This window comes from Argentina silus (assembly GCF_951799395.1).
Source record: "Argentina silus genome assembly, chromosome: 17".
Taxonomy (NCBI): domain Eukaryota; kingdom Metazoa; phylum Chordata; class Actinopteri; order Argentiniformes; family Argentinidae; genus Argentina; species Argentina silus.
This window is the reverse complement of record NC_139671.1, coordinates 12,010,240-12,022,739: the sequence shown is the minus strand read 5'-3', so window position 1 is coordinate 12,022,739 and position 12,500 is coordinate 12,010,240. Positions and strand designations below refer to the sequence as shown.

Sequence of the window (12,500 nt, the reverse complement as noted above, 5' to 3'; positions counted from 1 at the left end):
TGCACAAGTGCGCGTGTGTGTATGTGTACTCTGAAAACCGCAGGATTTCCATAAAATATGTGTGTGTGTACTCTGAAAACCGCAGGCTTTCCTTAAAATATGGGTGTGTACTTTGAAAACAGTTTCCCTGCAGATCCATGCCTGCGTGTCTGTGCGTGTGTGTGTGTGCGTGCGTGCGTGTGTGTGTGTGTGTGTGTCTGTGTGTGTGTGTGTGTGTGTGTGTGTGTGTGTGTGTGTTATACAAACCTTTCTGTGCCAGTGTAGGGTTGGGTTCATATTTGTCCACCAGGGTCTGTACTTGCTCTGGTTTGAGAGGAGGGTACAGGATCTCATTGAGACGAGGGTCTCTCTGCTTAATGTTGATGAACTCTGTCAACTGCTCCACTGTCAGGTATGGACGACTCTTAGCTCCACTGAGAAAGGAGTGAGGGAGGAGGAGGAGGAGAGAAGGGGGAGAGGTGAGAGAGGGAGGAGAGGGAATGGAGGGGGAGGGGAAGGAGAGGGTGAGCAGAGAGGGGGAAGGAGGAGAGAAGAAGGATCAGAAAGAGGATAGGAGAGGGAGAAGAGGTACAGGGGAGGGAGAAGAGAGTAAAGGAGAGTGATGTGAGGGAGTGGGGGGAGGAGAGGAGCAAGGGAGGGAACAAGATAAGAGACGATGTAAAGAAGAGGAAATGAGGGAGGACAGGAGGAATAATTAGAGGGGAGGAGAGAGAGACACACGGGAACACAAGATCAAATGTTGTGTTAAGTAAATTATGAGATTTGATTAAAAACCCCTTTCATATCTCTGTCTCAACCAGAACATATCATATTCTCACATCTCTCTCTCTCTCTCCCTCCCTCCACCTTTCTCTCATGGCCTTTCACTTTACTCTAATTAAAATGTGGATTTAAGACTTTAATTTGCCCGGGTTGCACTGGCAATCAGTCTCATCTTCTGGGCCATAGCCCTCAGAGACACATGGCGGTATCCTTTACAGCCATGGTCTCTCTCTCTCTCCAACCCAGCACTAACACACTTATCAACAACACATACACTGCTCTAGAGCAGGATAGGCTGGTGGAGGTCAAAATCGGAGGACGTGTGTTAAGAGCAGTGTTCTTCTACCCTGGTCCTGACACTAACCCACCTGCCTCTTACTCCGTACAGGGGAGGCTGGTGGAGGTAGAAATCGGAGGACGGTGCTCCTTGGAATGGATGGAACGGAATAAGGAATGGTACCAAACATGTGTGTTTGATATGCGTTTGATTGCATTCCATATTCCGTGCCATGCATTACAATGAGCCCGTCCTCCGATTTCTACCTCGACCAGCCTCTCCTGTAGTGTTAGGATAGAACAAGAGCCTGCACACTTTGTACCTCTCCAGGACCAGAGTAGTGTAACACCCTTGGCCTTAACTGAGGAGAAGCAGTCATAAGTATGGTGAAGATCAAGAGAAATCTCCAGTTAAAGTAGAAAAGTGACAATGGAAAAACGACAAGTAACAACCAGTCCTTTAGCGAAATCACTTCAAACTGTCACAGTGTTCCATTAGTTCGTCCTACTGCTTATTTTCCTCGACCGGGAGGGAACCTTTTGTGGCGTGTAGTTCGGTTCTCTCCTCCGGGAGGAGGGAGTGAGTGACAGAGAGATTGGAGAACACTTGTCTTACACTTCAGAGAAGATGTTGTCAAGCTCCGGTCTGGGGCAGATGCTGCTGAGGAACACTTTGTACACCTCTGCAGTGAAGTCCTCCTGAGGGATAGAGTCATTCTGGAGAGAGAGAGAACACACACGGTCAGCTTACGGTCAGGCTGATGTCATATCAAGTGTTCAGTCGGGTTGGGGTTTGATTCCATTCATTTATGTCTCTGTCTATATCTCTCTCTCACTCCCACCCACACACACACACACACACACACACACACACACACACACACACACACAGTGTTACAGAGCCATACTATATGGAGCTATAGCCAATACTGTCGGTCTCATACACTTAGCAGCCATTGATTCTCAAGTCATTACCACAGATAATTGGAGCAGAACAATAGAAGTCTATAAAAGGAGGACATAAAAGGAAGAAGAGATATGAAAGGAGGGATGAGGAGGGGATAAAGATGCAGGTCAAGCCCTCTGTGTGTGTGTGTGTGTGTGTGTGTGTGTGTGTGTGTGTGTGTGCGCGCGCGCGTGTGTGTGTGTGTGTGTGTGTGGGATTAACAGTGCCAACGTTTAGCTTTAATTAATTGCACATTGCAACAACAACAAATCCCAGCAGACCTCCAAAAGGCAATACATCTTTCTCTCCCTCCCTCTCACCCTTTGCTAATTACATACAGCCTGGGTTAATGTTTGTTTGCGTATGTGTGTGTGTGTGTGTGTGTGTGTGTGTGTGTGTGTGTGTGTGTGTTTGTCTTTGTGTTTGTCTTTGTGTGTGTCTGTGCGCGCATGCGTGTGTGCTTGTGTAAGTTGTATGGTGTGTGTGTGTGTGTGTGTGTGTGTGTGTGTGTGTGTGTGTGTGTGTGTGTGTGTGTGTGTGACTGTTTAAAGGAGCTTTTTTTCCTCGGAGCATACTAATTGGTTGCTATTCCTTGCAGACAGTGCTCATTTACTGTGACGAGAAGCACATTAGGACTCAGTGTAGGATAAGAAGGCTTCTCTCCAGTGAAATCTGGGCTGGGTAAAACAGCCTTTGTCACCCCAGCCTCCCCGGGACTCATTTGTATCAATAGGACTCGAGACAAAAGCACTTATGAGTGGGAAGTCATGGGAACAAGCATAAAAGATGAGTCAAAACAAATGAGTTCTTTTGAAGAGCAATCATTATCAGATATCCTGGGGTTTAATAAAGCTTATGTTATGGAAAAACGATGAATGGAAGGATGGATGGAGGGAGAGAGGGAGGGAGGGAGGGAGAGAAAGGGAGAGAGAGAGAAAGAGAAAGAGAAATACAGACAGACAGACAGACAGACAGACACACAGACAGACAGACAGACAGACAGACAGACAGACAGACAGACAGACAGACAGACAGAGGCCCGAGTATCTCACCCTGCCAGATGGGAGGTTGCAGTTCTCCAGGGCCGTCTCCACACGCTTCCTATCTGCTGAGAACATCCTGAAGATGCTGTGGAGACATCACAGGGAATAGGTTTATTCAACCCTACCTTTAAAACCACAGTCAAGTCCATTCATACAGCTTCCAACTCAAAAGAACATATCATTAATACATACATACAGTACTAGAATCTAATTATATTAACACCCATGTGGAGAAGAGTGGAGAGGAGTTACATACATTTATAAATAGCTAATCTTACACGACTCTATGATTTCTCCTTCTGCGCCAAGCCAATGGGTTGAACATGTCTTGATACTGTAATTACCCATTTACATAATACTGGTTGGAGGTCTCTTCTCTCACCTAAAGCTTCTCTAATCCCTGTATGGTGGTGCTGATCCATAAGCACATCTCTTAACTGGGAGAGTCAAGTCGGGCCGACATTACGCACAGCTACGAGGTTAATTCCCTGAATTATGGAGAGGCGTGGGTTTGCTTCTCCCTCTCCTGGCTTCTGTCTGTTGACCCTCAGAATTAGCCATGGCAGCTCTGGGAGAGGTTATCACGGGGCTTTAACACTGCATTTCTAAAACTCTGAGCTTATCTGATAGAGAGAGCTTCAGAATCACAATGATACTCTTGAGCGTGCACGCACGCACATGCTCACAAACAGACAGACCCACAGGCAGACACACACACAAACACACATACACACACACGCACACCCACACACACACACACACACACACACACACACACACACACACACACATGCATGCACGCACATGCACACACACGCACGCACAAACACACGCACACATATACACACACACACACACACACACTCTCCAGGCTGAATGTGGCTGATAGCGAGGGTTCAGGTACTGATGGGTATGACTACTGAAGAGCACTCCTGGGTAATGGCTGTCTCTCTCTGATGATTGTGGTCAGATTTCCCTGCTGAACTGAGACCCAGAAAACACAGACAGAGTGACTCTCACAGAGGGGTACTCTCCAGGGGACGAGACAAGAGAGAGAGAGATGGAGGAGAGATGAAACTAGAGGAGAGGAGAGGGAGAGGAGGAGAGAGAGAAATGGAGGAGAGGAGAGGAGAGGAGAGGGAGAGGAGGAGAGAGAGAAATGGAGGAGAGGAGAGCAGAGGAGAGAGAGAGAGATGAGAGGAGGGAGAGATGAGTCAGAGAGACTTACTTCTTGACAGGGATGCGTCCCTCTGGGTTGAGCTGCAGTTTCAGGCGTGTGTATCTGTTGGATAGAAAACATGGCGCAGCTTTGACTGAGAGTTTTTCACAAAACATATAATTCTGCTGCTGATGGAAAAAGGATGGGGGGGGGCTGGGTCCTGTGTGCTTAAATGACTCACTGCACATGTTTCTGAATCTGTACGTGCATCCATATTGATGAGTGTGCACAATTCTGTGTATGGCTGAATGCAAGTGTGTGTGTAGGCGGCAACACTGGGGGATTACACAGGCTTCCATGTGTACAAAGGCCTAATTCTGTTCATGTGTGTGTGTGCATAACACTGTGAGTGATTGTATGTGGGTGTGTGTGTGTGTGTGTGTGTGTGCATGTGTGTGTGTGTGTGTGTGTGTGTGTGTGTGTGTGTGTGTGTGTGTGTGTGTGTGTGCGTGTGTGTGTGTGTGTGTGTGTGTGTGTGTGTGTGTGTGTGCGCGCGCACCCACGTGTGTGTAACACTGACTAATTGCTTCTGTCTCTGTGTTTGCATTTCACACACTGCTCCCCACTAATCCCAGGATGCTTTGCATTGGCAGTATAGAGGTGGGCAGCAACAGTTCCTGGTCTATTAATAACCCTGCTGGCTGCAACTGGGGCCCATCATTACACCCTCCTCGCCCCTAAATGGCTGCTCACTAATAATGAATACCCATTATACCATCTACCCCCCGAGTCAGGCGGTCTGCTCCCAGCAAAATGAACAGGGCCTAACAACCAACGCTTTAACTGCCTGCCCCTACCTGCATGCCTGTCTGTCTGTCTGTCAGCCTGCTTGCCTGCCTGCATGCCTGCCTGCCTGTTTGTCTGACTGCATGCCTGTCTGCCTGTCTGTCTTCCTGCCTGCCTGCCTCTTTCCTGTGTGCCTGCCTGTCTGCCTGCCTGCCTGTCTGTCTGTCTGTCTGTCTGCATGCCTGTCTGTCTTCCTGCCTGCCTGCCTGCCTCTTTCCTGTCTGCCTGTCTGTCTGCCTGCCTGCTTGCCTGTCTGCCTGTCTGCCTGCCTGTCTGCCTGCCTGCCTGCCTGCCTGCCTGTCTCTTTTCTCTGAGGAAGAGAACCTGAGGTGGTGAGGTAGAATACAGCGAGTAGGGGACATTCATCATTAAAAAAAAAAGACTTGCCATAACATACTGTTGCTCCAATGTAGGTGATTTATCAAAAGTCACAAATGCTTAACCCTGATGAAGGCAGCTAGTTTGCTGTGCCTGCCTCCCTCAGTTTCTCTTCCCCAGACCTCTCCATTACCTCCTACCTTCGAGGAAGTAATCGCTAATCTGACATGACTTTTGGTTAAAAGGCTACGTAGTGAGACCCTTGCTTTCACCTATCCAATTGTGTTAGATCAGTGATTATGTCGAGGAGGGAAGAGAGGATGTATTTAAAAGCTGTGAAACACAGACGGCTCTCTCCTGCAGCAGTCAAGCACTCTGTCGCTCTCTCTTTCTCTCTCTCTCTTTCTCTCTCTGTCTCTCTCTCTCTCTCTCTCTCTCTCTCTCTCTCTCTCTCTCTCTCTCTCTCTCTCTCTCTCTCTCTCTCTCTCTCTCTCTCTCTCTCTCTCTGTGGATGAGAGCTCACAGTTAATACTAAACCCAATAGATCAGGCCTGACTCTGAGAATAGGGCTAATTGGTGTTTGAAACCACTTGCTCATGGGAGTTCTGAAGGTTCTGTGTCTTCCACTGTGGGAGTCAACTGCTGTGTTACAGGCCTATAGGGTTAAGCTCAATGAGCTAACATTGTACAGATGATCACTGGGGCGGTCACGTAGGGATACACTGCCATGTGTTTCCGGTCATGGTCGAACCATCCTCAGATGCTGCAGAGACGATCTGACGTCAGCGTTTGCAGGGAATAAAATATGCTGAGCCACCGGGGCCACAAAGGAGCACAGTGTTTCACCGGCCAAAACTCTTCCTCCTTCCAATTCACTGTACAGTAATTTTATTTATTTTGGTCCCAGTCAATCATCCCGCTCTGAGTCGCAGTGAAAGGCTGGGTTTCACTCAAACAACTCATTCTCCGTGATAAACATCACACAGATGGTCAGCAAGGCAGAACAGAGGATAACAGAGCAGAACAGAGCAGAACAGAGAAGCATTCAAAACAAAACTGAAAATAAAGCTCTGAGCTACAAGTTGACATAGTTTAGATTGTAAACACAAACATCTTTTTAAAAATATCAGTATGGATATTAGTGTTTTGATATCTGGCATCTTTAGACACGGCTATAACAACGGAGAGGAGAAATGAAAACAGTTATGTAAAGGTCTGGGATCAATGGGGTCGCAGCCCGGTTTACCATTAACATTTAGAAAAGGATGCAATCACAATAAAGTTAGTGGATAATGATTACATCGATCTATAGACATTGTGTCACAGGTCTGTAAATGCTAAGAGAAAAAAAGCCAATGTATCTCTCTCTCTCTCTCTCTCTCTCTCTCTCTCTCTTCTCTCTCTCTCTCTCTCTCTCTCTCTCTCTCTCTCTCTTCTCTCTCTCTCTCTCTCTCGCTCTCTTTCTCTCTCTCTCTCTCTCTCTCTCTCTCTCTCTCTCTCTCACTCTCTTTCTCTCTCTCTCCCTCTGTGTGTGTGTGTGTGTGTGTGTGTGTGTGTGTGTGTGTGAGTGTGTAAACACTTTTATGTATAGTCCCCCTATTTCAGGGTACCCAAAAGTAATGGGACAGATTTATTAAATGTCCAAATTAAGCATGCAATATCTGCCTAAAGTCTGCAACCCATTGACCCCACCAGACCGGGTATATTCTCTGGTGATGATCTGCCAGGCCTGTACCTCAGCCGTCTTCAGTTGTTGCCTAAAATCGTATCCTCAGGAAATTAAATGCATGTTCAATTGGATTTAAATCTGAAGATTGACTTGTCAAGACCTTTCCACTTTTTGGGCTTGGAAAAACTCCCTAGTTGGCAGTATGTTTTGTGTCATTGTCTTACTGTATGATGAAGCGCCATCCAATGAATTTGGAGGCATTTGCTTGCACTCGAGCACAATATGTTTCTCTACACTTCAGGATACATTCTGCTGCTCCCGTAAGCAGTTACAATCATCAATTAAGATAAGTTAGCAAGTTCTAGTGGCAGCTATACATGCCCAAACCCCCTGCACCCCCTGCACCCCCTGCACCCCCTGCACCCCCTGCACCCCCTGCACCATGCTTCACAGATGAGGTGGTATGCTGTAAATCTTGGGCAGATCCTTTTTTCTCAAAATGTTCCTCTTGCAATCACTTTGGTACATGATAATATTAATCTGATCTGTGCACAATACCTTTTTTTCCAGACCTCTCCAGGCTTTTTAGGTACTTTTTAGCAAACTGTAACCTGACTATCCTTTTTGAGGATAACTAGTGGTTTTCATCTTGCAGTTAAGCGTCTGTGGTTTGGCTGGTGACATATTCTGCGGATGGTAGTCTCTGACACATTCACGCCCACCTCCTAGAGAGTGTTCCTGATCTGTGGGACAGTTGTTTTGGGTTTTTTCGTAATTATGGTGAGATTTAATCGGTCATCCACTGTGGAAGTCTTCCTTGGCCTACCAGCCCGTTTGTGATTGCTGAGCTCACCAGTGTTTTTTTTCTTTTGAATGATGCTCCAAACTTTTGGCAAGCCTAAGGTTTTGGCTATGTTTCTGATATATTATGTAAGTAATCTAGTAAGTATATTATCCATACAGGTATGTACTACATTACAACGGTCTCTTGGCAATAATGTTATACTGTATATCCATTTGCAGAATGAACTAAATAATCAATATTCCTTACACGGCATGCTATGACTATTTTACCAACACCCTCAAGGTGTTGTCTGCACATTCAATCAATACAAATATGTTCATTCATATTTTTATTAACAGTATTTGCTTTGATTTTAATGAATTCTGCTCGTACTCTGGTTGGTTGCTCAGGGCTAAATGAAAGTCCCTGCAGAGTCTGTCTAGCCCTGGTTATGATCAGGTCTCTGGTTGTGTGGGTGATGCTCATACATTGTTAAGACACTACTTATGCTTTCTCCAGGGTGTGTGTGTGTGTGTGTGTGTGTGTGTGTGTGTGTGTGTGTGTGTGTGTGTGTGTGTGTGTGTGCGCGCGCGCGCGCGTGCAGCGTGTGCGTGTGTGTTTGTGTGTGATGTGTTCAGAGACTTACGTTTTCTCCAGGCAGGCCTCTCTAGACATGTTCTGAGCCAGGAGGTTAGAAGACAGGTTGAACAACTCTTCCGCCCACTCCTGAAGCCGGAATAAGAAGACGAAACACACACACACACACACACAGAGGGTCCGTCGGAGGAAAGAAACACAGCCGCAATGATCTATTCGAGGTGAAATCTCTCCTCCCACACAACAGACCTCATAATTATACACTAGAGGATTGATGAGTTCATTGAAAGTCTAACAAGCCCTCCTAACTGGTTTTATACTGAATGGACGTAATCCTTTGTAAACAGTTATCAATAATACACTTACCTCCACAACAGTTAGTTTGTATTAACTATTCATAGGCCCTGTAATTAACATCTTATTCATGGCATCAAATCGCTAGCCTCTTTTGTTTATAAATAATAGAACACTTAAACAATACATAATAAAGCCCTGATGCCTGGTATCTTCATGGTACCTTTGCCACCTCCTCACAGAACACATAGCTTAATCATAAGCTATATTCATAAGCTATGAATATAATCCTAGTAACTGTCTTATTCCCCTCCTGAAAGTGCATGAAGTTGAGGTATGTAATGGTGACCATGCCTGGTCAAATCAACATCTATTATCTATTAATAAGCCTGCAATAACACTCTTATTCCTGTATTGTTACTGTACCTTTGCGGTCTCCTCCTGGAAGGCCATGAAGTTGAGGTAGGTGATGTTGACCATGTCTGGGCCACTCACCACCGTCAACATCCTGTTCTCCATCTTCCCCACCAGCACTCCCACGTCCAGCAGCTCCCGCAGTTTGACATCCTACAGACACAAACACACACCAGGTAAACAACACACTACAAACACAAACACACAATACCCACGTGGCACCGTGCATGACACCACCATGCCACCATCTCTCATTGAGAGACAGCCGCAGAGGTTTCACACAACTAGGACACAACCCCTCAATACATCTTCTCAATACATCTAAATACCAAACCTAAACCAACCTAAATACCTAAATACCAAACATAAAAATACCCTAAGCCAAAATCCCTGACAATAACACCACCACACCAACCCGTTTTCCCCACAGCAGCTCAGCTCCAGCAGCGTCCTCAGCAGTCCTCTCTGATGAAAACAGTAACACAGTCTCAGGAAAAAAAGAGACTCCAACTGCTTGGAGCTGTAGAGAAGACAATAACAACCCAATCAGCCCATCAGCTCACTGTTGGAAGACGGCAGTTGTCCAGCCAGGTAACATTAAAAGTTGCCATTTTGTGGTCATGGTGGCGAAAGGACAGAGCAGAAAGGCAACGCACCTGTAAAACCACTGCTCTTCCCTCTAACAAAACTAATTCCCTCTAAACTAATCAAGAACTCAAGGGATCATCTTCGACTGTGTGATGAACACTAAAAGTAGCTCTGGTCCGAGATCTTGGAAACCCAAGAGAGCCGTTCTTATTTAATACAATACCATACAATCCATTCTTTAAGTTTGTATAGTTTGCCCTAACAGATGCAGGAACCCCAATATGTGGAAACAGGAAGGGCCTATAGATGGCTGAGAGACTAATTTGGTGCAGACATGCTCACTGAGTCTGCCTTCACTTACAGATGACACAAGTGATCAATGAGACATATCCCATTTGAAGCTGACAGAACAAAGAATGGCAAAGCATCATGCTGATGGGAGCTACAGGCTCTACTGACGTCACCTGTCACCAAGCATGACATCAGCAGGGGAACGCTTCATTATCATCATTATTAATGGCCCAGTCATGAATGTTTGTCATCATATATGGTTGACTCTGGTCAGAGCTAATGCTTAGGCTTTTGCTCCATGGGCTAACACAGTCTTGAGTCATGCAGACGACCTTGGATTGATACCCCATCGGCCATGTTTCCATCAAGCAGTGATCTGGTGAGCACCTGAGATAACCTCACATTCTATGGAGATGATTGTGTAGGCGAAACCAAACGTATGCAAACACACACACACACACAGACTCATATTCAATGCAAACCATCTAAAGGCAGAGAACGCTCTGCGTCAAAGGGACAAGAAACGAATAACAATGATCTTTTCTTTCTCTTCTGTCCGATATCAGTGCAGCATACAAAGTGGTTCCTCAAGCTTAATTAACACAATAAAAAAGCCCTGTAAAGGATTTCAGAGGAAGCAAATGAGCTCCCACTAATTTAGCCAATCAAACAAAGAGCATTGTGTCCTGTGTCACACTGATAAATGTCCCCTACACATCCCCCACGCCCTCCAATCAAATTGGCACAGCTTAGAGGCTCCCCATTATTATAACGTTGAACTTTTCAGAGGCAATATATTTTCCCTGTTAGAGATTCCTCCCCTCTGGCAGCCCGTCTGTCTGACTCACATTCAAAGCCTCTGAGTTTTAGTCAAATGCAAATACGTTCTGCAGAAGAGAAGTTGGTTCTTGGAAAGGACGTCTAACTTTAATTCCTCCAAGCCAAACTACTGTGGTAGGCTGACTGTAGAAAAGTCTGAGAGATGGATGATTGTGAAACCATCTCATGCCTACAGTTCCACAGACACACATACAGGAGCAGAGAGTTCGGCCCCTTTGACATGAGTGTGTCAAAAGATGACATTAAAGTGGCATAGAAGTGCCCTTTCAATGTCCTTTCAACTAGACAATGCTATTACTGATAGCATTGTAAACCATCAAAAACCATTGCAGTTATCTCAAAAGAGAACCGTTTTCTTATAGCCCACACTGACTCCATCATTCGGCTACTCTGGACTCAACATGTTGCATGGTTCTATGGTTCCTTCACATTCTTCATGTGACCCACAAGTAAACTAATTAATGTTTGTTGCCAGGACCTAGTGCCATGTCCCAAAAATAGTTGGCTACATACCACTTGACATACTTTTGCACAAACAGATATGTACAGTAAAGTGATATTCAGCCAATCTTAGTGGCCAATGGCAGTTGATTGTTTCTGAAATATCAAGTTTGTTCCTCAATTCATCTTGTTTTGGCTGAGAGGAAAAAGGGTAAAGGGTATACTTTCCCCTTCCTATCAAATAGCTACACAGTACAGTAAACATCTCAATACGAACATCCTCAGATGAAAAATAAACACATATGCATAAGGTTGTATTAAGCATGATATGTCTGCTGCTCTCACTGTGAACAAGTCAGATTGAGTGGCATGAATCGTGTGCTATCAAAGTGGTACACTGCAGTCATCCTTCCTGCAGACAAGCCGATGCAAAGAACCATTGCCCTGGGCTGAAAAGACAAACAGAGAGAGAGAGAGAGAGAGAGAGAGAGAGAGAGAGAGAGAGAGAGAGCTCTTCTGCATTGGTTGGACCAGCGTTCAGATCGATAGGTTGAAAAGTGCTGATTTAAATGGCAATCAATCACCCCTGCACTTACATATTCAAAATGGCAGCGGCACCATCAATCAAGGAATGAAAAAATCACTTTCAATTTGCTAAAACATACAACGGCAAAGTGCCCTCGTGAGGAGAGGCTGTCTGCAGATGAGAGGGATTGATGTAGGAGGGGCGGTGGTGAATCAAATGCATATTTCATAGATGTGCGTTTGAACGCGGAGCCTTTTGATATTGTTTTGATGCTACTTGTAGCAGTAACCCGACAAGACAGTCTCATCTCCACAACCCTGGCTAACTTTGTTGTTCTGGGAGGGAGATAGGGGCAATGAAAGCAGGTTTAGGGAACATCAAACATGTATTAGACATCAGCTGGAGCAGATGTCTCCTCAGACCTGCAGTATAGCCTAGTCTGGTAGAGGAGACGAGAGACGAGAGGAGAGGAAAGACGGGAAGAGAAGAGATGAGAGGGGAGGAGAGGAGAGAGGTGAGGAGAGGTGATGAGAGGAGAGAGGGGAGGAGAGGAGAGGAGAGGAGAGAGGGGAGGAGAGGAGAGAGAGGAGAAGAGAGGAGAGACGGGAAGAGAGGAGATGAGAGGGGAGGAGAGGAGAGAGGGGAGGAGAGGAGAGGAGAGATGGGAAGAGAGGAGAGAGGGGAGGAGAGGAGAGAGAGGGGAGGA

At 45.8% G+C, this 12,500-nt stretch overlaps 1 protein-coding gene across 1 annotated transcript in view; it reads right to left on the bottom strand.

Annotated features, from left to right (window-relative positions):
- plcb1l (phospholipase C beta 1-like) overlaps positions 1-12,500 on the bottom strand; it is a 100,603-nt gene that overhangs the window by 33,446 nt on the left and 54,657 nt on the right. Inside the window, exons 4-9 of the mRNA XM_083688922.1 lie at positions 9,121-9,261; positions 8,450-8,529; positions 4,256-4,309; positions 3,037-3,112; positions 1,655-1,755; positions 247-413 (exon numbers count right to left, since the gene is read on the bottom strand). Of these exons, the coding sequence (XP_083545048.1) occupies positions 247-413; positions 1,655-1,755; positions 3,037-3,112; positions 4,256-4,309; positions 8,450-8,529; positions 9,121-9,261 (619 nt within the window). The remainder of the gene's footprint in view (positions 1-246; positions 414-1,654; positions 1,756-3,036; positions 3,113-4,255; positions 4,310-8,449; positions 8,530-9,120; positions 9,262-12,500) is intronic.